At 38.2% G+C, this 25,707-nt stretch overlaps 1 protein-coding gene across 7 annotated transcripts in view; it reads left to right on the top strand.

The window, feature by feature from the left end:
* sgip1a (SH3GL interacting endocytic adaptor 1a) overlaps positions 1 to 25,707 on the top strand; it is a 49,414-nt gene that overhangs the window by 3,769 nt on the left and 19,938 nt on the right. For 6 of the 7 annotated variants that reach the window (XM_030082621.1, XM_030082617.1, XM_030082622.1 and 3 more), the window contains 6 exons: positions 20,993 to 21,056; positions 21,488 to 21,512; positions 21,686 to 21,706; positions 22,608 to 22,670; positions 23,305 to 23,368; positions 24,156 to 24,334. In XM_030082621.1, the coding sequence (XP_029938481.1) occupies positions 20,993 to 21,056; positions 21,488 to 21,512; positions 21,686 to 21,706; positions 22,608 to 22,670; positions 23,305 to 23,368; positions 24,156 to 24,334 (416 nt within the window). The remainder of the gene's footprint in view (positions 1 to 20,992; positions 21,057 to 21,487; positions 21,513 to 21,685; positions 21,707 to 22,607; positions 22,671 to 23,304; positions 23,369 to 24,155; positions 24,335 to 25,707) is intronic. The other variant, XM_030082618.1, reaches the window with a different exon arrangement.

Below are 25,707 nucleotides of genomic sequence, written 5' to 3'. Positions count from 1 at the left end.
TGTCATTTGTTGAAATTTGAGTGGAAACCAGCAACTAAATCTTAAACAGATACTTGCCATTCCCAGTCCAGGGCATTTTTTTGCTCCGTGTCGTTAAACAAGTTTGTTGTTTTGCTACTAAAACTAAATTTTTACTTTACTCTCAAAAGCTGTCTTTGTGAAAATTGATTTTATTATCTGAAATGACTGTTCCTCACTGATAAAATGAAGTTTTCTAAATTCATGTGAGCCACTTTTAATGTGGGAATAATGTCACATCAACTGAATTTACTACTTTGACTCTGGCCTCATGTCAGTTTGTATACATCTCAGCTCATAGTGATTATACTCTGAATAAAATGGTTAGAATATAGATATATAGATTATTGTTGAGCGAAAAAAATTTCTTATAAATCCCCAGTCTGTTATTCTGTGTTGACAAAAGCTTGCCCTTTTCAGGTGCTTTAGAGTATCAAGTCATGACAAAGATCCATAATATTAATGTATTTGTTTAGTTCTTTGGATAAAATATTAGGGTTTTTGTTGCTGTTTGTTTAATCTTTCATGGGTATAGGATAGACACGGCCCTGTGAAAATTCATTTCTCATATGGTTAAATAAAAGTTACTTAGCAGCTCATTGTATTTGTATTATTTGTAATTCATAACTTTTTAGCAGAAATTAACAGTGCAGTCTTTTCCTCAAGCTCCATGTGTGGTCAGGCTAAACTAAGCAGTGTGTGCAGTGAATTTTATTGTACAAAGCAGTTGAAATCCAAATGCCGAACTCATGGCCTGACCTTTCCTCAGGCTGTATCAGCCAAGTCAAAATTTCCCCTCTTAGACTCTCTTTGCCCTGCCCTGCCTTGCCACCGCCACCACCAAATTGAATTGTAACGCACAAGCATATCAGTTGTATTTTAGCTTAAGTCTCAGCCATAGCCATCTTTACACACTTTTTTGTTTCATCCTGAACTAATTTTGCACAAAATGTCATATTGCTATAAGTTGCACACCTTTTAAATAGTGTCAAGGTATTTCCTGTGGCTGCAAAATAAGAAGTTCTGTTGAAAGTGTGGTTGAAGTGTTCCAAGATTAACCCGAGTGGGGATTCAGTCTGAATATTGTTAAACATATTAACCCATTTGGTGATAATAATGAATGATGTAGCTTGTTACAAATACTAGTTGTGCTTTGGAATAGTCTAAATAGTTGTTAATCCTGGTTACAAGCAGTAGGAATTAGACTGTCACAGGGAGGCCCAGTATTTAGAGCTTGCCTGGCTGAAACTTGGATAAACCCTTGACTGGAATGCTGCACAGCAGAGGGCAGAGAGGACATTGGGCCATATGGTGGGCTTCACTTCATTTTTAAATAGTTGTTGAGCCAATTTAATTTTATTGTGGTAACTCAACTTATTTGGGCTTCCACAGATTTCCAAAATGTCTGAGTGAATATGGCTTTAGAAGACCATGCTGTTTAAAGACAATTCCCTCTTTAAATTCACATGTGTGTCAGCTCATGGCATACAAACCCAAATGGTACAATCTGCTGAATCAGCCAGTCCTGGAAATGTCAGAATAACACATTTAGTGTTGAAAGCATGGACACACTAGAACTGAATCTCGTGGATTAAGCACTTCACTTCTTTGTGTGTGTCTAGTGCCAGTACTTGGATGGTAACTTAACATTAACCCTGCATCACTATTCCAATATTTCCAGCTTTGCATTGGTCTGTGGTGTTATTGAAACAGCTTAAGACCTTGATTGCCGTTACATTTTGTGACAGAACCATTTTGAAACCTGGTTCCATGGATAAAGGTATTGTGGATATGAATGGGGAGAAGAGGTAGGGGTGAGGCGGGGGTCCAGCTTTATCTTCGGACTTCTGCTTGTGGGAAAAATGTATTTATTGCTTTTCAAACAGCATTGATGAAACTAATTGATAATTTGATGGATTGCATTGCATTGTCTTGTGTTGGAAGATAAATGTTGATGCCTGCCTAACGACTTGACAGTTGAAGTTGATTAGAAAAATTGGTGAAAAGTTCCATGACTAATTGATTAAGTGATCAATGTGTGATGTAATGAGTCGTTGAGCGTAAAGCGTGATTAATTGACTTTAATTGATATATTCACCATCGCATCCAATGGTTTTCAGTCTTTTGACTGTTGGAATGAACGGAGGTTCCCAGGTGTGCTTTCACAGCATACAAACATGTTAAATGATTCAGAAGGACAATCAGATGTGCTCAGGAGTCTTCTTTGTTATATAACATATTGATGCATCTTTCAACGTTCCATAGCCAAATGCTGATGAGTTTTTATTTTTGTCCCACTTTCATGCATCACTGTACTGAAGACAGTTCTCGCCAGCTTTGGGGACCTTTTTTTTTTAAAAAAAATAATAGTAGGAAGAAGAGCAGTATATCTATTATGAAAGTGAATTGCACCTTTCCATGGAATCATCTCCTAATATGTAACACTTTATAAACATAATTACATGGCTTTGCGTCGCACTTAAATAAAACTCTCCATGTGTGTACAAGGTGTCGTGAGCACAAGGCGTCTCGATTGAAATACATGAGAGACAAGAAGTAGTAGGCTTCTACTAGTATGAGTTTATCATCGAGAGAAGAGACTAGTATGAGTCACTGCCTTTCTCTAATATGACAGAAGTGTTTTCATGGCTTCTAACAAACTATGAGACTGTCACATTTTCGGTAAGTGCATTCATTTTCCCATTCGTTGGTAGAGTGCCGATTGTTTTTTATCTTCTTTGCCAAATGTAGCAGATACTTTGTGATATTGTTGAATGAAAAATGACTATGTGGCTGTGCTCAACAATGCTTTTCACAGAAACCCAAAAGAACATTGAGGTTAATCTGCAGGAGAACAGTTGTTTTCAGTTTTTGTCACAATATATTTATTCATGAGCACAACATCTTTAGATCAACCTATCCAACATTGTTTTTCTTGTTGCACACGCGCACACAGACAGTCACAGACACGCACACTAAAGCTTATGTAATGATGTCCAGTATTCAGACCCAGATAAACAAACATGTTTGTATAATCTAGTGACATCTAGGGGAAGATGTGGTTCGTTTACTGCATGTTTCCAACTTTAATGATCAAGTCCTGCTTGATTTTTTTTAAGAAAATCTCTATAAATAGCTTTCTTTACTATTATAAGTTGAAATACCTTAAATACATCTATGGGTAAGAACCACTGTAACAGATTACAAGGTAATTTTCAATCTATCTTTTCAATTCATGACTGTCGTTGCACTGTTATCTTCATCTTGTCAGTGGTATGAAGTTGGGTGAGTTTTTATGAAATCCAGTAGAAGCTTCTTCTATGAGCAATACATGGAAACTCAATAAGGTCATGTTACTGGTGCTGTGGTTTTGGCTTTAGCGTTTATTAAAATTAAAAAATTGAGGGATTGATTTCAGGAAGGATATACATTCTCTGTTTCTCTTTTCTTCTGCGTTTCATTAAAACAATCACACTTCAGCTATCTTTAAACACTTCTCACAATTTGCTTCTATTGAACAAAAAGGTCATACTGAATGACTCTGAAGTAAAAAACACTTTTCCAATACATCTGCTTTACGAATCCCCCAAATAAATTTGACTTCAAGCTATAGTTTTGATAAAGATAAAAAAATAAAAATTAAAAATTAAAAAAGACTGAAAATTGGGGCCATATTAATGCTCTTGTCTCACTGCGGTCTTTCTGTGTGGAGTTTGCATGTTCTCATCGTGTATGCTTGGCTTTCTTCCGGGTACTCCCATGGTCAAAAAACACGCATGTGAGGTTAATTGTTGACCCTAAATTGCCCCTCGGTGTCAAAGTATGTAGCTGCGATGGACTGGTGACCTGTCCAGGGTGCACCCTGCCCTTGCCCATAAGTCACTGGGATTGGCTCCAGTAGCCCCCAACCCTAAGTAGGACAAGCAGTAAAGAAGATGAGTGAGTGAGTGAGTGAATGAGTGAGTGAGTGAGTGAGAATGATAATAGAATTAATTTTTGATCAACACTAATTATTTCAAACACCTGTCAGAGACATCGGTTGAACTTTGAGAGGAGCATCAATGTATTAAGCAACCTCTGGATGCTGTCATATACATCGCACTTCAGGTCTTTTAACCATCTTTAGTCATGGCACCCAAATAAGTCGTATTTCTTTTTGGCATCAGAGGCCAAAGTAAGGTGTGCAACCTTTAGCTACAAACTGTTGGAAAGTAGCTGCAGAAGGAAAGTTGTTAGTGGATATTGATTGTTCTGACACACTGAAATAACAGTCAAAACATTCTGACTTTCACTTCAGTTTTCCTCAACCCATTTAAATCAAATAATGGAGATCTACAATTAATGGAGGTACTAACTGACCATTATGAGGTAATGACCTCAAAATATTGATCTGTTGCATGAAAAGACTAACACTGCTTTATTTAGCTCGGTCCATTGTGGTTTCAATACCATGAATTAAAGCGATACTTCAACATTTTGGCAAATTGGCCCATCTAGGGCAATTCGGTAGTCATTTAGAACAGCATACTTACTTTTTTTGTGAGGGCGAGCTGTTGTTTATTCAGCGGTGCGTCTGAGGAGAGCTTCACGGCGGACATAATGGAAGTGGACGGTACAGTTGCTTCACCTCGTCAAACTCATCAAATACACAATCCAACAACCCCAAAACACACTTTGGTGGACACGTTATAATCCACACATTCACTACGCTGTGAAACACCAACAAATAATATTGTAGCATTACGACATTGAAGCAAATATTGGGAACTACTTTTTCTTTTGAGATCACTACGCCCAGACGCCATGTTTAGTAAGTAGTTCCGTCTTAGCAATCTTCGTAAAAAAACGCTCAATCTCGTAATTTTGCATTAATATTTCACAGCGTAGTGAATGTGGGGATTATAACGTGTCCACCAAAGTGTGTTTCGGGGTTGTTGGATTGTGTTGGATTGATGAGTTTGACGAGGGAAGCTACTGTACCGTCCACTTCCATTATGTCCGCCGTGAATCTCTCCTCAGACGCACCGCTGAATAAACAACAGCTCGCCCTCACAAAAAAAGTAAGTATGCTGTTGTAAATGACTACCGAATTGCCCTAGATGGGCCAATTTGCCAAAATGTTGAAGTATCGCTTTAAAAGGCCTTGTATCCTCCTGTTCTGCTCTGCTCTGAGGCACACACTTGTTATAAAATGCTGCTCTTATTATAGTTTATTTAACAGAGTTCTGAGCACTACAACTCACAAAGCAATTCACTACACCTAATTAAAGTAGGTACACTAAGAAGGATGTACAAAGATGTTTCTGATTCAAATTTGGACAAAGAGTATGCAAGGTCATTCTAGGAGCACAAATACAGATCAAAAGATGAGTGGGGATGAGGGCAAACAAAAGGATGTAGCAAGGTAAAATGTTAAAGCAAGTGTACCAGTTGGTCACTTTCAAACAGCCACCACTGGACTCTGTCCAGCTGCCGTCCGTCTCTCTAGAGCCAATTCTGACTCTTTCGAGTTATCAAAGCTAACTATCAATTCAGGCAAAGTGCTTCATATGTCTTACTCGCTGCACCTGTGGAGAAATCCTCATAGGATGTAAGTGAAGATAAACCTTGGAGAAGATTCTTTCTCTTAGTATTTTCAGTGAACCGGTGTATTGTCCGATTTCTGGCCCCAAACAAATGGTGTTCTGATTGTTACAGGTTTACTGCCATTGTTTGGAAAGTTGAGGGGCAGGTAAGCTCATGAAGGGAGGCAATAGCTTGTGAAGAAATAGGAGATATTTCAGCTCATGGAGGGCTCTGCAGGCTCTGGGTTCAAGTGGAAGAAAAATAAAAATGTAATTATGGCCCAGTTGGTGTATGGTGACAGTCTTTGTGGTAACCTTCTGGTCGATTCTCTGTCTTCACTATATCTCTGCATGTCCTGCCATTGTCTACTCCATGCATCGCTTCTACATGTGAGAACCTTTTGTTTCCTGTACGTATCTCCCACTTCCTTTGCTTCTGAGGGTCTGTAATTGCATTTCTGTGCTGTCATACTCTTGAAGAAAATAATGAATCAGCGTGACGACAGGGAAGACTCCTCAGGGAAGTTGGATTTATTTGGCCATATAATATTGATGTGCCTCATTGCATAAAATATATCCAACTCCCAAGCCTACTCTTTGGGTTTGGCTCAGTGTCTTAACTAGTTATTCACTAAATCAACATGAAACTGCATTGCAGTTCAATGGTTTTAATTTGTATGGCCTGTCATAATTCAATGTTGAGATTAAAACAAAACAACAACCATGCATGTTCATCAAACTAACAGTCATGAACTAAAGATTTTGGAGTGCTGTATTGTGTGTCGTGTAGTGGTTTTTTTGGAGTGCTCGCTTCCTTTCATCTTGCATCATTTATTCCACTTAGCACTGTCCTCGGTCTCAGGAATATCTTTTCAACATCCTTTGGGAAACAACTTGAAGATGTTAGGTAGTTTGTTAAAATGATGGGGAATAGAAAGAAATAATAATACTTTGAAAAAAGACATTTGTTTTCTTTGGGGAAATTGTTAATTATGCTCTAATTCATTGAACCATAATAAGTCTTGTCTGTTATTCTTGACAAGAGCAATTATTTTTGATTGTCTTATTTTTCTGAAAAACAAAATACCCATTTATTGTACAAGTAAACATGCTAAAAGTCCATCTTTGTATTTTTTTAAGTATTAACATTTGGTTGCAATTTTGGATTAAATAATTTAGAAAAAAATAACTAATAAAAAAAGACAAAAATGAATAAAACTTAAAAAAAAAAAAAGTAGTTACTGTCTTTACAAGAATATTAATTTGTAAAATCAGTTTTATTTTTATTCATCTGCAAGTGACAAATGACTCTGTGTCTTATCTGTGGATTGTCTGGAGTGCTTCATGTGTGGTCATTTGTACTGCATGGCTACAAGCTATACCAGTGCAAACAGATGTCAGTTTCAATCAACAGAGGATGCACTGGCACTGTGACGCAGAGGCACAGCTACAGGAAGAGATTAGCAGGGTTTAGATTGATACTGGGTGGCTGGAGAGATGTTATGATGAGAGAGGGATTCAAAGGTTGGAGGGAGAGAGAGAGAGAAAAGGGAGATTCACCAGCCGCATGTGACTTGTTTGCATGGTGAGTTTCAGCTTTGTGAAAATATCGTTTTCGACCTACATCTCTGATTCCATGTGTAAAGTGCCTGAGTGTCTGTTTACATCAATAGCTGAAGACAAATCCAACAACATACTTATGTAATTGCTTTTTGGAGTATTTTACTTTACCACCATTTACTCCATATGTACTTGGATGTGTGGATTTGTCATATTTAAGTAAAAAAAAAACTTTATAGAGCTGACTTACATTTTTACCTATTTGTCACTGTTCATCAGCCTCAGCTTTGTCATTATGAGCAGTGATGTCAAAAAATGAATTCAAGCAAGAAAATTGTATTTGATATGAACTTGCCAATTTTGTGTCCAGCTCTTCACTTTTACTTAAATCTTTTATGTGATTTGGGCATCTGAAGCTCGGACAATGTATTTAGTTCAAGGTACAGCCTATATTAGCTACAGTTGTACTTTGCTTAAATTTCTGATTGAATAACAAGTAATTTAAATTGTGAAATATAGTGCTTACGTATGTATGCTGTTTTTGACATTTCCCCCAAAACTGCATTACTGTCAAATACATTTTTGACTGCAGTAAGAAAAGCAGGAGATATTTATTGATGCTACACTGAAGAAGCTTCAACTGAAGGATACGATATCTGTGAACTCATTGCGGCTTAACGCTGGAGTTGAAACAGATTGAGGCCCATCCAGTAGAGATCTTCTTTATATTTGTTTTCAAATTTTCTGCCATCGTTATAACAGCTTGACTTTACAGGAAGTGTCTCCATACAAAATGTACATTTACTGTGAAAGGAAATTAACATACCTGACCTTAATATTGCAAATAAAATCCGTACTGATATTTGCTTTGATTTTTAACTATTTCTCAACCAAAACTGCAACTTCATTTATAGATGAACTTTGGTTTTTATCTGATTAAAAATTAAAAAAAACAAAATTCAATTATTATCCCAAAAAACTGAACAAAATACATCATATTTGAAAACCGTTGGTCACACTTGCAAAATATTTTCACTAGAACCTGCCACTAGATTGAGTAGTTGGTGTTAGTTTAATGTCTTTTGTTGTTGAACGGCACATGACACATTTATGTTTGTAGGAGCTGGATGTGCCCATAAAGTTGTGCATTGTGTTTTTGTCCGTTTGAAATCACATGTGATGTTCAGAAGTGGGTCCATCTGCTCGTCACTGCCCCAGCTGCGATCAGATGGATGACTCATAGCAGATAGGATTTCATTAGCAGACATCAGGCCAGTGCACAGAATAGAGGAGCCATTGATTTTCACCGTATCAGCATGGAGAGAGACTGAAGGTGGCGTTCAAGGAGGAGGGGCGACCTGGGAGTTGGAACTACAGTGAGAGCTGCAGCTGAAAGAAAAATACACATCCATGAAAGCAAATCACGCAGCACAAACCACCTGTCATCTGTGGCCCCAGTCCGAGACACAGTACTATTCAGTGTCTGTGTCTAATGAAGCCTGCCTGCGAAGGATAATTTATGTTCTGTTTGTACTTAAGTTGTTTTTAGCAAATTGGTGATAGGTGCTAGCAGTGGGAGAGAAGTGAATCTTCATTTTCACCACTGTGTTGTTATTGTGGTCAATGCACTTTGTGATTCCTAAGGCATATTTACCATATTTAGTCCAAATAAATGTGATCTATGGTTTTTCTGGTTCTTTGCTGTGTGGTAATCTTATGCACACCTGCATCCTCATTTGAGTTCCTCCACATCAACTCTCCAGACTGCTCCTTATTTTTTTTATTCTCGGTTGTGTGAAAATCCTTAATTGTCAGGAAGCAGCTCTTGCAGTTCTGTAAAATCAAGTGTTATCTGTTCTGCCTGGAAGTGTTGAAAGGAGAAGTGATAAAAACATTTTCAGTGTAAGTCAGCTGGGGTGTCAACAGAGATGGATAGTCACTCTATTATCTGCCACCCTTTAGCTTCCCTGCATTGTATGCCATGTTCAGTGTTAACTTGACAGGAGAAATCACTTGATTATATTCTCATATATTCAGATCAAGTGAACTGATAAAGATTTGGAAAAGAGAAAAGTAAGAAAACATGGCAATTTTTGATAACTACAGTTATTTTATCTTGTTCACACGATTACTTTGAAGTACCTTCCCAAATTACATATTTGTTTGTACTTTGTCTTGAGAAGAGATTGAACAGGTAAAAAAAAAACAAGAAAAACCCCATCAAAATACCCATAGCATTTTGTCAGAGACTAAGTCCCCAATTTGTAATTGGATTATACTTGTTTTATTTTTGTGGTGTTCTTTAAAATCTTGTAAGACCCACTCTGTGGAAAGTATATTTTTGGTGTGTCAGTACTAAGAAATGTAAATGCATCCCTGTTGTCCTTTTAGTGTAGTGTCAAATGGAAACAGAAGATTGTCTGTGTAATAAATGGGCTGGAACTATTTTAGGTTTCTTACTTCTTGCTGACAGAATTCAAGTGGTTTATTTGGTACACAGCCTGTGGTGTTTAACAGTGCATATTTAAAGCAATATATTCTTGTTTTTCTTGTGCTTATTTGATGGTTTCTCACAAAATAATAACATTAGACATGATGATCCTGGCTATACCGGGAGGATGCAGCTGAGTGATTCCAGCCAGACAACACCCATTACATGCTTTCAAAAGAGGAAAGCAACAGAGCAGCATGTTGCAAGCCTGCATGTATCTGTGTTTGCCATTGTCCTGCGTGTCTGTGTACACATGCAGCTACTTGAGGAATGCTGTTGGAGTCACTCAGTCTTCCATTTTCCATTCCTTCACGATTGCAGGATTCTCCTGCAATGGCCTCTTCTGTTGTTAAAGAAATGCTGGCTTGTTATACAACAGTTCTTAGCAACATTTTGCTTTCTTTTGTGCCTTTCTTCAGCTTCCACACATGTATTAGCTGTACATACAAACTGCACCACACCTTTATGATTTTTAAAACAAACATAGAATACATAATTGAAAGAAAGCATTAAATTTAGTCTTGAACATATGTCATTTTGTAAGTACATCTAGTCAAAAAATGAAAAATTGGGGGGAAACATTTTAGCAAAATGGCACAATTCATGATATGAAGTAATGCCTTTGCAATCGTTGCATATGCTGTCTGCACAACCAGAATGAGTCAGTAGAGTCTCTCTTCCTACTGAGGGATTCTGTTATTATTTTTGGTAGCTTGTTGTCTCCATGCCCTAGTGCCGTATCATCCAGTCAGGTAGACAAAGCCTGCACGTGCAGCCTCAGTTAATCTTGGGGTTGCATAAGCATTTCTGTAATTGTTGGGTGTCAGGGTGTCGCTGGAATTGATAGTGTAATGGTGTGTTCTCTCAAAGTGCTTCCAGATCTTGTGGTTTAGCCTCTCACTCTTTCTGCCTGTTTGTACAATTCACCCCTCACCCCCTTCACTGGCAAACAGTGGTTCACCTTTTTAGAACATTTATTTGAAGACCGTGAGTGAAATCATGTTCTCAGAGGTTTTATTGCTCTCTAGCCTTAATGAACCATAAGCCGGCAGGACATTCCTTTGTCGACCAAAATCTGGTCAAACCTATAATCTGGGTGTGAACAGTGGAAGGGTGGAGTCAGCGGTCTGCCCGTACCAAATTAGACAGAGATTAGATTTTTCAGAGGTAGTAAGGCAAATGTAATCCACAGGAATTTAGGCCAGCCTTTTAGGATCCTGGTTCTTGTGAGAGAATAGGGATGAAGATCAGTAGTTGCTGAACTGATTATTTTTAATCTAAAATGTTAAGTGTAAATGCTTAGCGCAACACCGACGCATGCACACACAGACGCATACACACACACACCACCCACCCCCTCTTTTGCCCTCGTTTTGCCCTCATTTTGGTAATTGTTTTTCTACAAACAAAATAATTTCCTGTGCTCCCCTTGGGGCACGTGGAAGGAGGACGTGACCAGGCTGTATCTGAACCACTGATACATATCAACTTTCTGTCAGGCCTCATCTGCACAAGAACACTACACATGCACATGCACACACAGATTCCAGTGTGCTTTGTGCAGTGCTGCATGCAGCATGTGAAAACTTCTCATTGTGTCGACTCATAATCTGACTGGTGATCAACTGTATGTTTCTTTTCCTGTGACTTACCGTCTCACCGACGTACTTCATAAGTTTTTACAGGTTTTTTTCTCCCTAGCTAAGACTATTGACGACAAACTCAATGCAAATGCACATGGTGTGTAGCCTCTGCTGAGCTAATTGAGTAACTACAGTTATGTAAAAGTAAAACTGCATTAATAAATCAGGAAATCCTACTCATCAACATAAACTATGACTATTGAAGGAAAGAAATGAAAATATTTTGTAAATTTAATGGATTTTATATACTGAGCTTTCACACTCTGCAATTTTATGTGGCTGTATAATGAGTATAGGTAGTTATGCAGTAGATTTAATTGAAGCTGGTAAAACCAGCTCAAAGAGCATGCAGAGATATTGCTGCCTGATCAATCGCATTCCTGCACAGTGTGCAGCTTACAATTGTACCGGCAGTGTGATATACAGCATTGTGCCACTGTAGATGATCAGAATGATTAGCTAACACATCAGTAAGTAATAGTATAACCACTGTGGCAGCCTTATCTGTTTGTTTATGATATCAAGTAAAAAAAAAAAAAAAATACTGAAAAAATGTCTCCTTAGACTTGTCTGTCATGGTGCTACTGGAGATACTGGTCTATCTGCAGCGTATTAAAGCAGTGCTAACCTGCCTGTGAAGACCTGTCACTCTCAAAATATTTCTGTTTAACAGGACTTCTTGGACAAAAGGCAATTGTACTGATTTGCTATCATGTTTATGCGCACACATATGAAGCTAAATATTCACTTGGTGCTAAAAAAAAAAGAAGCAGAACACAGAGGTTAAAGAAATTGGTATATAAACTTGAGTGACAATGTTGTTAACCTCAGTGAGAGCATTTTCTCATTTATTGGTGGTGCTGAGGGATTTTCTGGTATGTATCTTTTCGTTATTCTTTTGGCATTTCTTGTCAGGTGTTGCCACAGCGGATCTTCTTCCATTACCCATTTTCTCCTGTAACCTAATTTCTTCACACTAATTGTTTTTCTCACTGTATCCACGGTCCTCACTGGCCTTGATACTCCCTCCGTTCCTTCTACCTACATAACCAAATCATCAAAACCTCACTTTTCTCATCTCGTAGTGTTTATTTTTTCTTGTTCTTTGCTTTTTAATGTCTGACCTTTTGTAATGCACTAAGTTTGTTAAATGGGTGAAAGGTTCAGACTGCAGATATCCCAATGGAACAGCAATGCTGTACCACACAGCCTAGTCCCCTCCCCTTCTCAGCCTACAGGACAAGACATCCAAAAACTAAAACTATTTAAAAGTTTGACTCATCTGACCACAGAACCGTTTTTATTTTTTGTCTTGGTCCATTTTCAGTGAGGTTTGGCCCTGAGAAGACGGCAAGGCTTTTGAATCTTGTCCATAAATGGCTTTTAACATGTTACAGCTTCAACGTGCAGCTGTGGATTCGACATTGTGCATTGCGTGTGTTTTCAGACAACGGTTTTCTAAAAATGTTTGAGTCCATACTGTGTTTTTTATAGATGTGTTTTTATCTTATTTTTCTTGATGAACACAGTGCCATCTGCAAGCCCAAAGACCACCAGCATCCTATTTGAGCACTTAGCCTTGTTTATCTGAGATTAAATTGTACTCTTGTAAGAACTGAAACGGTGGGCCCACAACTGTGCAGACTCTATAATACATTTTTAAGGGTAGGGTTACTTCAGTTTATGGTTGAGTCGTGGTCATGGTCAGGCTTTTAGTTGTGGGGGTTAAAAGCAGTTGAAGGCACAAGGGAATGCGTTACATAAATCCCTTCAAGTTTTACTGTACAAACCAAGTAATGTTTTTCTGATCCAAATTAAGTTCAGTTATTTCCAAGGGTTGCATTTTGTCTGAAATAGCTGTTGATGAGTTATTTTTAATGACTGGAAAAAATATTTTCACAGACCTTTATAAATAATTAGGCTTTTTTGTCTTCATATAACTTTTTTTTTGTCATTTTGGCATCTTAAGGGCTGACATTTGACATCAGTTGGTCGGTTTAATGTTTAATGTAGTTTACATGATCTCACAGGTACTGTACTTCACAATATCAATATATGTATACATAGAATATATACTTTCCTGAATGTAGCTGTCCAGAATACCTGATCAATATATCATTGTGAGTGAGTCAGTCTAGAGCTCATCATGTTGTCAGTCTGAAGGCTGAGGCAGTTAAAATGCAATGTTAAAAGGCCTTGTAGGTTTCAGACATGAGTCAGAAGCCAAGCGCGAGTCCAAATACAATTTACTTTGTCCTTGAAGGTCAGCAGACATGTCTGAAAAGCTTGTGTTAGGGTGGTCTGTCATTTTGTTTTAGCATGTGTCTTCTCAATCAAGTTGTTAACTTCACAGCCAAAGAGAAATCCTACAACTTACAAGACCAGTGAAGTAATTGCACATTCGCTTCACCGTGAGAACACCTCTAGTTTGATTGCAGATTCAGGGCCCTCGCTATGCGGAGTTTACATGTTCTCCCTGTGACTCTGTGGGTTTTACTTCAGATGTTAGTGTTTTTTTCCCTCCATGAACTTTACTTAGATGTAGATGATGGATGGATCATCAAAGACAAAGTGAGTGTAATACTGCTATCCCAGGTCATTTTAAAGATAAAGGCTTTTATGAGACTTAGACCATTTCAGGCGTTAAGACCACAGGTATGCTTCAACTACAGAGCGTGTCTGCATGCTCTAAGAGAACATGTTTAAAGTTAAATAAACACAGAAGGTTTGGCTTGTTGTTCCTTTACTGCTGTTGACAAACTTGCTGAACGTCGTCCAGAGCTAAGGTAACTGGTTACAAAATGATTGTATAAACATGCTAGCAACACCTATATGTACACACATTTTTGCAAATCCTGTTATATTCATATTTTGCAACTTGTCTCAGCATGTAAGTAAATGGTGACCTGGCAGTCAATTTCTTTGTAGATCCTCTCTCTAGGCCAGCCACTAACAGAACAAACATGCTGCTACGTACCGTCGATGACACTGTACGACAACTTAAGGTTACTAAAACCTCTGCAACTGCATTTGATTGGTAGCATAAGCACAATGATGCCAGTAAGAGAAAAACTATGCAGCTAATTTTAAAAATGCAGCAGAAAACAAAGACAGAGCAACAGAAAAAGACGTCAGATTGTCTGAGATACTTTCGAATGAATAGAGAAAAGCAGGAGAATGGTGATAAGAAGCAGATGAAGCGGGTTTTGTTCTTTTGCAGTGACATTGACGTGCTTGAGAACTTCAGTCAGTTTGTTTTTTTTCAGTATAATTTGAGTCCAGAGAGATTTAAAACATTTGCAACGGTTGCAAGTTGTTTCGTAATTAACTTTAGGGAGGTGTTAGTGACGTTAATATGCTGAAGCACAAATTGGCAATGAATGTTTTTTTTTTTTTTTTCTTATTTCTTTAATCAAAGTAAAATCTTTAACCACCTGGAGGGACTGATTATGATTGAAATTTACGTATTTTCTGATTGTGTTATAGATGTATAGAATAATAGTTAAATTTTAATATAAAAATACAGCATATTAACTGGATGAAAGGTTTTTCTTCTCAAAGATTTTTGTTGAGGCTTCTGTGTCCCGTAACATCTAAAATATCAATGATCTCAGAGACATTGAGTCAAGCATGAGTGGGTGCACTGCTCACATGATGCATCATCACCGTTCTTGCATTTTTAAGGCCTTTTGTTCTTCTCTTTATCAACTCGCGACACACTGCTGCATGATTTCTGGCCCTGACCCACTTTCCTGGTAGGTGGGTGACGTCCCTGTTTTTTTAATCTAAAGGATGTGTCTGGGCCGTAAAATTGATACATACCATCACATACCATTGAAATCCCAGTAGCGTGCAAATTCTAAACTTAATAGTGCAGTCACCTGGACAGAACAGTCGAGTCCTAATTTTAGCTCAAATGCAAACTGACATCCATCTTTTTGTCGTCTCCATACCGGCAGAGGCTTTTTCAGGAAGCACACATGCACACAGCTAAGGGGCTTGTGATGCCTGTGGATGTTTCTGGGGTTTTCTTATTCTCTGCCCACATAGATATGTTCAGGCAGCAACATAATGGGACAGGATTTTACATCCATATTGGCAACTTCTTTCTTCTTCTATTCTTCTATTCTTTACCTGTACTTTCAGATTCTTCCCTAATCTTCAGGTGAAGGTGATCAGGGAAGTGTAACTGGAAAAATGGGACAACTGGCTTACCGTCCTGTGCAATCTGTGACAGAGAAGTGTTTCATTAAGTGCTCCAGATGTAACTCAACATGAAATAAATCCTTAGACCTGCCTTACCATAATTTTAAATGTCATATGACAGATGTATGATGCTTCTCACTGCATTTTCATCCCATGGCATTTTCACTCATGATGTGAGAGCATGTTTGTGTTTTAGCGTCACTGCTCTATTGATTGTGAGGCATCTTTCCAGTCTTGAGCAGAATGTCTTTCCTCACCTGCGTGTTTCTACTCATTCCTGTCATGTCCAGGATGATGGATGAGTCACCGCAACAAAAGAGGCTTTCGAACATTCTGATTGCTTTGTTACTGTCTGCTTCTCTGTTTATATTTTATCAGTTTGACTGCCTAATTGTCTGACAGTTCAGAACTGTTACTTGTGGTTTCTCTCTACACATTAAAATTTTTGTGATTGTTACTTTACCCATCAACACCAGCTGGTTCCACTAATTGCTTGTCTCCTCGTCTGCCTGCCTGCCTGTTGGTGGTTACATATGCTTATCCTAATACTCAACTGCATGGTTCAGTACCCACAATCCAACACATTGACATCACCATGTAAACCACTCATGTCAGTCATCTCGATTGGCAAGCTCTGACATGTGTGCCACACTCGCTGCAACATGTTTTCTTTTTTTGTAGCTATCTTCGTTTATAGAAAACATAGTATTGGAAAAAAAAACTGTGATTTGAGAAATTTGATTTGGCGAAATGATATTCAAAAACCTGTACCATGTGTTGTTTTGTTTTTTTCACTGCAAATATTCAGCACTTTTGAATCTCAGTGGTGCTCTATAACTCCTGCTACTTACTATGCACAGCAGCACAGTTCTCCCATTCAGTTTGGAGTGGTCTGGCCTGGCCAGCCCTGCTGCGGCTGGCAGCATACGATATGTGTGTGCTTGTCCATGTGTGTGTTTTGCTGTTTGGTTGGCTGATAGAGCCTCTTCATCGCTTTCCAGATGAGAGCAGCTTTTTAAATGGTCTCTACCTTGCCTTTCTTGAAGTAAAGCTGTCATGTGAATGTAATTTTCTTATTCAAGAGGGTGTTACTGGTTAGTAGAATGCTAAAGATAAATATTACAAAATAACCTTTCTTCAATAGACTTGTGAAACATGGTCAGTAGGCTAGTCGATTTCATTTGTCCATGGTTTGACAGAATATAGGAATAGCCAATGATAATGAGAGCCACTCCGTGTTGAACCAATCAGGTGGCTGGAATAGAGCCTTGACAAGTTAAAATAGCACAGTAGCAGCTAGTCAAAACACGTGTTAATGTTTCTCCTGCTACAGCTGGGTGACCACCCATCCCCGGATATAAAGCGTCCCAATTTTCCTTCCACCATCCATCCCAGAAGCCGAGACCATGCCCTGCCCAGCGATCGCCACGTACAAATGAATCAAATCAACAATGGCCAGCCAGCTGCTAAGCTAACGGCCCCAAACGACCGGTTTACACCTTAACACCACCAGGTGGGATGTGATCATCCCAACCCCCCAGAGAGGCAAAAAATGCTGCCGAAACGCTGTGTGTCAGACAGAACAGGACAGGTGGCCATCCCAAGAGTGGAACCCTGCTCAACAAAAGAAAAAGAAAATGAGTGGGTGCCCAGAAAAAATGATGGAAGACACCACTTTTAGTTTTTTTTATTTGAAACTGTTGTCTAGTGCTACATGTTATGTTCAACTTTGACAGAAACAAAATTCAGAATTCAGAATAATTACAGAATAAATAATTACAGAAAAATGTTCTTCAAATCTCACCTAAGAGTAACAGGAAACACAGAAAATTGAATTATTTTGAATTAATTTCTAATTCAAAACTGGATTTTTTTTTGTGGTATATATCAATATCAACTGATATGAAATAAATTATCACAAAAGGACTTCATAGCCATATCGCCCAGCCATATTTGATAGTTCAGAAATGTGTGAAAGTTTTAGAACGTTTGGAGGTTATATATTCTTCCTCTTCTAACCCTTCAAAATAAACAACCATAAGTATTGTGATAGTAGACCACTGGGTAAGAACTTCCCCAAAATTGCATCTCTTATGAGTTGTGTCCAGTCGAAAGATTTGTTTGTTTATGTGTTTGTTTGCTGAAAGCTGAATTGGTAGCTATAACTTCCCAAAGGTTGAATAATTAAAGATGAATTCTAACACATGCATTGTTTTTCCTATATTTTCACATAAAGGCCGACCCTTCAATGTTAAACTATTTTCAGAAACCAGATGATCATTATTAGAAAATAATTCCCCAAATATGATTGCAGTGTTCTGCTATGATGTTTGAAAGAAGGGGAAAAAAAATCGCTGTTTTTCACAGCAGAAATATAGCCCTACAAGCAATAAACAGTGTGCTGCTGCTCCTCAGCTGTCATTGAGTTTTTTAGGTTTAGCAGTGTCCTGTTTGGTTGGACTTCATGTCCGTTGGCTTTTCCTAGAATTACATTACTGTGACTTGAGAGGAGACCCTTAATTACGTTAGCACTTGTGCTAGCGTCCTCCCGAACGGAAGTCATCAAGTCATTAAACAGTGTGTGTTGTAAACTATGCAATTCCTCTATCTGATAATAAACTTCTGCTCTGAAGCTTTCATGTTTCCTCTGGTAGTTGCATCATTTTTTTCATGCCAGTTGAGTAATTCCATTCTAATTGTTGAATTTTTTCGATCCTTACTTAATAGACATGCAAACAGAACGTGTTCTTTGTGAATAAATATTTGCGAAAGTCGAGCAGTCCTAAAACTAAAGATAGAAAAAACGCAGTTTACAAAGATGAGGGAAATAAGAGATAAAGGCCACAAAATAGAATAGAATCATCATTGTGACTTGCAGAGTGCAGTTGCCATGCACACACTGACACATTCGAAAACACATTCTCACAGCTCTCTTTCATCAACAGAGCTGTAAATCTGTCAGCACTTGCTTAGGGCAGTGTTGGTTTTACAGGGAAGGGAAAGACACATAAAGAGAAAAAAGAGGGGAGGCCAAAAGAGGGGTGAGGGAGAGACAAAATTATTTATCAAAGACAAAGTCGGCCACATTAAAACAGGCTGTGAGAACCATCGGCCTCTGACAAATCAGATGAATGAAAAATATTTAGTCAAAGATTAAAAGAAGGTTTCTTCCCCAAAATAAAGTTGATAGTAAGTGGGGTGGCAAACTGAAACCTAAACTAAAGCCCATGGGTACCTGAAAACATCAACAGAATGGCCAGTATATGCTCGCAGAGGCTCACACAAACAAGTTCAGATATTTCCATTCCTTTTAATTTTAGATTAATTGAGAACCGACATGCTCTTCATCTCCAGTACTGATGTTTAATAAATTATTCATCAGCATTTCACAGACTTGTAGCATGTTGGACGTCGCAGTAAATATCAGCGGGGTTCAGTCACATCCTCAAAAAACATTATAAGACATGGAGGACTGGTGTCGCTAGAAACAGGACAACTACCACAGAGCAAGTACATTGTAGTGAAAATCCAGCAAAAATAGAGCTGCTCTAGCAAGGCACAGAGAAGAGAGATTTGACGCATCGGTGGAGAGATTTGTCTTCAAGTTATAGAAACACTGAAATGCTTTGTTTGCCTCGCTTTGGTCAGTTGCCTCAGTGATGATAGTCCAAACTGCAGGCATCACAATGGTTTCAGGTTCAGAAGGGTAACATTGAGTTACAATACTTACAGCTTCTATCCCGAACAAGTTGTGCTTCTTATAAGGAGTGTCTGTGAATATCCATCATGCTCTTGACCTGTCTATGTGTAGGTGTTGACTCAATAAAGATCGAATCGAATGGACAAATATACTTTTATTTTTGTATGCAAGGGCAAAAGTTTTTACTTGGGTACTTAATATAGCACCATTGTTGATGCTTGTGTGTGCTCCTTCGAGCTTGAATATTTACTGGAGGTTTGAGTGACTGTTAGCGGAATGCAAGGCCAGATTTGTCAACAGAATCAATCAGCAAGTATTTGAGGTCCAGAGGCCATCTTTGATTGATTTTTCATATTAGCTAAAAACATTTTGCAAAATGCATACAAGTTAAGAAATAATTCCATCCATCCACCCACCCATCTTCCATACCACCTGCAGCCAGCTCTAGATCTAAGGACAAACATAGAGAGAAAGATATTTGCACACTCACATTCTCTCATACTGGCAGTTCAGAATCCCCTGTTGTTCTCAAGTAAATGTGTTCGACTGTAGGAGTAAAGTTGGGTTCCTCAACAAAAACCCACAAGCATTCATTGAGAAAAATATGTCCCCAGTCTTAATCCACACTGATGACAGTTTGGTATGATGCAAGAGTGCTAACCACTACACCACTGTGCAAACTAGTATGAATAAACGGGGAAAAAAATGTATGTGTGGGATTTTTTAATTTATTTTAATTTTTGGTTTGTGTTTCCTTATTTTTCCTTATTTTCCTATGTTTCAAGCCATGTCCTGAAGTTTATTAAATCACGTATTTTTTTTAGATAATCTACCATGAGGATAGCATTTTTCTTTAATTCATGAGTTTTGTCACTGGCATTGTATTTGGGTACCAGACACAGACCAAGAACAAAAGTACGATACCTTATCTCTGTGTGCAGGTGTAGGTGTGCGTGTGCGTGTGCGCGCGTGTGTGTGTGCGCGTGCCTTTGTCTGTACATGAGAATGTGTGTGTGTGTTAGAGGGAGGTAGCATCAGGTTCCTGATCTGAAGCTCAGTGTTCGTCTGCATGTGGTATGAGGAAGAGATTATGTGTTGAGTTCACAGCCAAGTAGAGACGAGAAAGAATGAGGGTAAAGGCATTATCAGAGAAGAAATGGAAGGGGACAACTGGGCTTTTATTTGGGGTAAGAAAGAGGGAGTGGAACTAGTTTGTTCAGCATATTTGTGTATTGCAATTTTCTTATACAGTATTACCAACAACTATGTAAAATTAATTTATTGAAGAAATCTGACATATTCTGCTCTGTGTGTGAATGACTGCAAGAAAAGAGTATGCCTACAGTAACATGCTGTCAGCTTTATGCTGTACGGTTTAATGCAGTGAAGTGGAATGGCTTTTATATGTACTTTGTTGAGGCAACATCATAGTGGTGAACAACTTTCCTTTGTTGGGAGAGAGAAATTATGAGAAATTTTTGACTGACAGGAAAACAAAGACCATCTGTGTAAAAAATTTCAAGTTTATCTTCATTGATTTGTGAGTTTACAAACAGAGCTCTTGTTATTTTCTGGCGCTTTCTTTGCTGTTCTGATGGATTGGCAAACTGTCCATCCTGTTTTCTTGAAATTACACTTTTAAGACATTTTTTGGGAGCACCACTCAAAGATTTCCTACATTTGTTGCTTGGAAAAAGTTGTCATATATCAGTCATTTAACCCTCTTTGATCTACCCTCCCACGGCACATAGTGATTTCTTTGGTGCCTCTTAATGCAATAATTGATCATTTCCCACTCTTGTTTTCTCAGGATTGAAAAAGCGTACCAGGAAGGCCTTTGGGATACGGAAGAAAGAGAAAGACAATGACTCCGCGTAAGTTATATTTCTTTTAAGGATTGCACTTTTGTCCAAACACAGAGCAATATTTAATATATTTCACATTTTTTGTGTTAATTACTGATCTGCTGAATTACTGCAAATATTTGGCCGCTATTTTGAAAAATGAGACCTTTTGAATTTAGATGACTATGGCAGTGTTTGCTTACGAAGGCAGAGGTAAACATAAAGCTAAAGACAGACCTTGAACCTCAGCAGAATCAATAAGACATGCATCTTACCAATTGCTTACTAGTTGCAAAGTGAATTCTATAACTCAGATAGTAATAATAGTGTATTGCAATTTGGAACTCTACCTGATCCACTTCACTGTCATTTTATCTCAACTAATTACTGTATGGATTTCAATATGAAAAGCAGATATGTAAAGTGACCTGGGTGTTTTTCTTTCTTTTTCCCTTGTCCAGTGGGTCACCAGACAGAGATGGGGGTGTAAGTAACACAAATCGTCAAACTACTCCAGAATATACACATGAATATGTCCATTTATTTACATATTATATTTGTCATTTGTAAAATCACGTATCAAGGAATTTAAGGCTGGTTGATCTGAAGTTAATTAGAAATTATGTTTTGTGTTTTTATTTTTTTTTTTTACCCACCAGGAACCCCAAGAGGTTGAATCGGTATTGGACAAAGCTCTTTAGAGTAGACTGCATTTTGTAGAGTGTAGAATTTAGACTGCTTTGTAGACATTATAGATACAAGTGCAGCTATTAGCAAGTGGTGTAAAAAAGCCTGCAGGGAATCTCAGATATTTAGGGTGGTTCAAGAATCACAATGTCCCAAATATGTTCCCTTTAGGTACATAAAATTGCGTTTCAAACGTTGTCATACGCTCATGCTCACATGTGTTTCTTAAGTGGGTGTGCTTGTTAATCTATACATTCCTTAGGACCAGTGCAATTTAGAGATGGGTGATATTGAAGATCAATGCCCTTGACAAATGTTTTGCATTGCTTCTTTGCCCTGATGCTCAGGTGAGGTAAAATCATAGATTTGCTCACATGTACACTGTGCCATGTAGTTCTTGAAGCAAAGTGGCCTTCTCTGTTCCTGTGGCTGGTTGCACATGAGCTGTACTTCACAACACTGCTCCCTGGTCATCAGTGGTATTACTTGTTTTACTTCTCATCTGTCTGCTCCCTGAAAAAGCACCAAATTGCACACATAAACACAGAGTACAGGCAGAAGCCTCCATCTGGATTAGGCTGCAAATTTAGCACCAAACCCATTTGGGCCTCACATTTTCAAATTTTCAACAGCTCTGTTAGACTTTTTATCATCAACATTATCCATTGATAATATCAATAATAACCGAGTTTTTATGGAATTACCATCTGTACAAAACATAACAAACACCTTTCAATTTGAAGGCAGTTTGATGACTTCTACCGACAGACAGAGGAAGAATACGATGCTTATTAACTGTACTAAAGGCGGCATAGTAGAAGTGTAGCTACACAAAATCAGATTTTCTTTCAGTGTCTGGGTGGAATTATAATCAAACACTCATTGTTTCCTCAGTCTCAGAAGAAGACAAATGGGGCCCCAAATGGCTTCTACGGCGATATCGACTGGGACAGATATGTAAGTACTTTAAACGGTGAATTAATTGACACTCCTTTCATCTGTTCAGCCTCAGTTTTCATACTGCAGCTGTTTTTTTTTTTTTGGACAAAAGACAACTTTACTGTTGGCCTGAGATATTATGAAATCAATTTAATCTCCTGAGATCCTGTGCACTCATATTAGGACAGTGATTTTGAGACAGCAACTTATTGTATGAAGTTAAATGTTTTTACAGGAATTGGTTTCGCCTTCTGATGTTATTGAAACCCATAAGGTCTATATATGAAGGCATATGTTTTTGCAAAAGATAACTCCCTGTACAAAAAAAAAGTTTAGTTATTACTGTATTCTCAATAGTTCATATTTATCCCGAAGAGAAATAAAAATGCATACCAGACCACAGCTTGGCTCTCAGGAGGTTAAATGGCTCTTGATACATTTATTGGCAACATATGTTGACAGTTATTGTAGTTTCTAAATGTGTGGGATGGATTGGATACAATAATTTTGTATAAAACATTGTGAATGAGGATAATGACCATCAGTAAGTTTGTGGCAGTATTTTATTCTGGGAAAACTGACATGCAAAGATATTATGGTGCTGAATAATACATTTAAAAATAGATTAATGCTCCTCCTCTCTGTGTTTCAGAACTCGCCGGAGGTGGATGATGAGGGATACAGCATCAGGCCTGAAGAAGAGTCAGAAGAGGGAGATATCCTTCACATTTTTGTTTTTACTTACTTTTCTCTGTTTATGTCTCTGCTTTAGGACCCTCTAATATATTCACACTGATAACTGATAGATTTGGTTCTTGTTTGTCATTTCATTTTTCCATTGCAAATGATCTTCAAGTTTTACTTTTCAAGCATTTGCAGAGCTTGGAAACTCTGGAAATTACTTCACGCAATCACACAAGAATGAATCGTTGATGCATCACAAAATAGCAAGTCAGAAAAGCTTCGTCACCTTCATAGAAATGTCTCTCAGGTCATTACATTGATTTTCATAGCTGTCAGATTCCGTTACTTTTCTATTATTTGGGAAGATGATAGTTGCATAAAGAATTCTTCTCAGAAATCTGAGAAATTATGCAGGTTTTTTTGGTCAGACATCTTTCTGTTGGGAGTTTTTCTCCAATTTATTTCTTAGGTTCTTCCGAAATTCACAGTTTTGTCACATCATGTTATTTCTAAGAAAGACAACATTGGAGTAACTACAAGGATAGTGATAGATTAAAATGCAGACTGATAAAAATGCAGACACATAAGAAAAGGTTGCAACTTTTCTCAAATCATAGCGAACCCCAACTTTACTACAAAGTCAGAAGTGGAAGTTACAGACTGAAATACTGAGTGAGTGAGATGCAACACAGTTTGGTCAGCAATGGAATTTCCGGGTTTACCTGTCCTGATTTTCTACATATTGTGTGCAGCTGACACCAGATAATCTACTACAGTTTTAAGTGTTTTCTTTCTTTACTTTCCTTGACCCTCCACTACCGCCTACCACCAAAAAAGCCCACTTCTTTTCTTCTGATGAGTCGGAGGAAGAGGAGGACCACAGGAAAAAATTTAAAATCAAGATCAAGCCACTGCCACCTGATCGTGTGGTGACAGCGCCGTCAGTCGATGAGCTCAAAGCCTCCATAGGAAACATCGCTCTGTCCCCATCTCCACTGGTGAGTAACTCCGAACATCACTGTCCTCTCACTGGTAGTAGGTCTGACAGTAGGACCTGGAGTTAAAATAGTAAACTTTTGTTGCACTGTTACATAATAAGTATGTGATTCTGTGGAAACAAGGAAGCAGCACTTTTTCAAAGCTATTTCTGAGTGCAAATTTTTCACAAAAAGATTTTTGGCACATCAAAAGTAGAGCAACAGTAGTAATGGTGGACTAGGATCTTAGAGTAATGCTTGCACTCGTTACTCCTTTAAATTTAGTACGTCTTCAACAAAGTGTTCATTTAGTACACCCTCATCTGAGTCAACAGAGACATATTTCTTACCTACATTGTAAAACACCCAAGATGAAAAATAAAGTCACCATGAAAGCACTGGAGCATATTTACATGCATGGTTGTGTTACAAAAAAACACAACAAAAACTTGTAGTCTAGTATGCAAACTATAACGTTTTGTCATTTGTGTCATCTGTGTGTTTGGAGATAGTTGATGATCATGTTCAGTTTAAAACTTTGCCTTCTGAACATGATACTTCTCTGAAGGAAAAACATTGCCATGATCGTTTTCATTACTCTCTCCTTTTTTTTTAATCTCTCTTTTTAATATGCATATATATACTTGTGCAGCTGTGGCAGCCTGTGTATGCTGTTCATCTTGGCCGCTGCATGATCTTCTTTGTGCTTGAGTCTTCTTTCTGTAGATGACTGCTTAACTGGTTTGATTTTATGCGCCAGTATCTCACAGTAAAAAATGCACAAGAAATCCTTGGTCAGTGCTGGTCATGGTCGGCAGTTTGAGGCCAACAGGCACAAGGCCGATGTCCCAAAATATTTACCATGTATTGAGTGCTGAAGCTCATGTTGGAAGTGTTCAGTTTGATGAATCTAAGTTCAAGCATGTGACAGCTTGTGATTGTAAAGAAGGACACGTCCTTCTCCTCCATTCCAAGTGATACCCATGAGTGCTGTGTTTCCCAGAGAGGCCGTTTAGCTTGGGTGTCCACCTTAAATAATTTAGGTAGGAAAGTGGGCATGGTAACTTGTATGTCAGTCTGCTGTACAGTGAGACTGCTTGTGGTCATTTGAGCATTTTGCTCTGAATAATTTAATCTGGGTTCTCTGTGCTCACCCTCTGACTGTTTTAACCTCATTAGGTGTGAAGGTTTTTTTCACACGGCAAATTGTTGTGTGCAAAAAAAAAAAAGCTGTGGGTGGTTTTGGTGATGACTCTATTTGTTCAGTTTATTTAATCTCTGCACTAATGTTATTTACCTCCATTGTAAAGGCTCACATGCACAGCTTGTCTGTGAGAAGAGGCTTAGAAGAGCTCAGAGAACAGGGAATAGTGCTCACAAATGGAATTCATTAA

Source organism: Salarias fasciatus, chromosome 23 (genome assembly GCF_902148845.1).
Source record: "Salarias fasciatus chromosome 23, fSalaFa1.1, whole genome shotgun sequence".
NCBI classification, from domain to species: Eukaryota; Metazoa; Chordata; class Actinopteri; order Blenniiformes; family Blenniidae; genus Salarias; species Salarias fasciatus.
The sequence above is the reverse complement of the archived record's forward strand: the minus strand, read 5'-3'. Positions and strand labels throughout refer to the sequence as shown.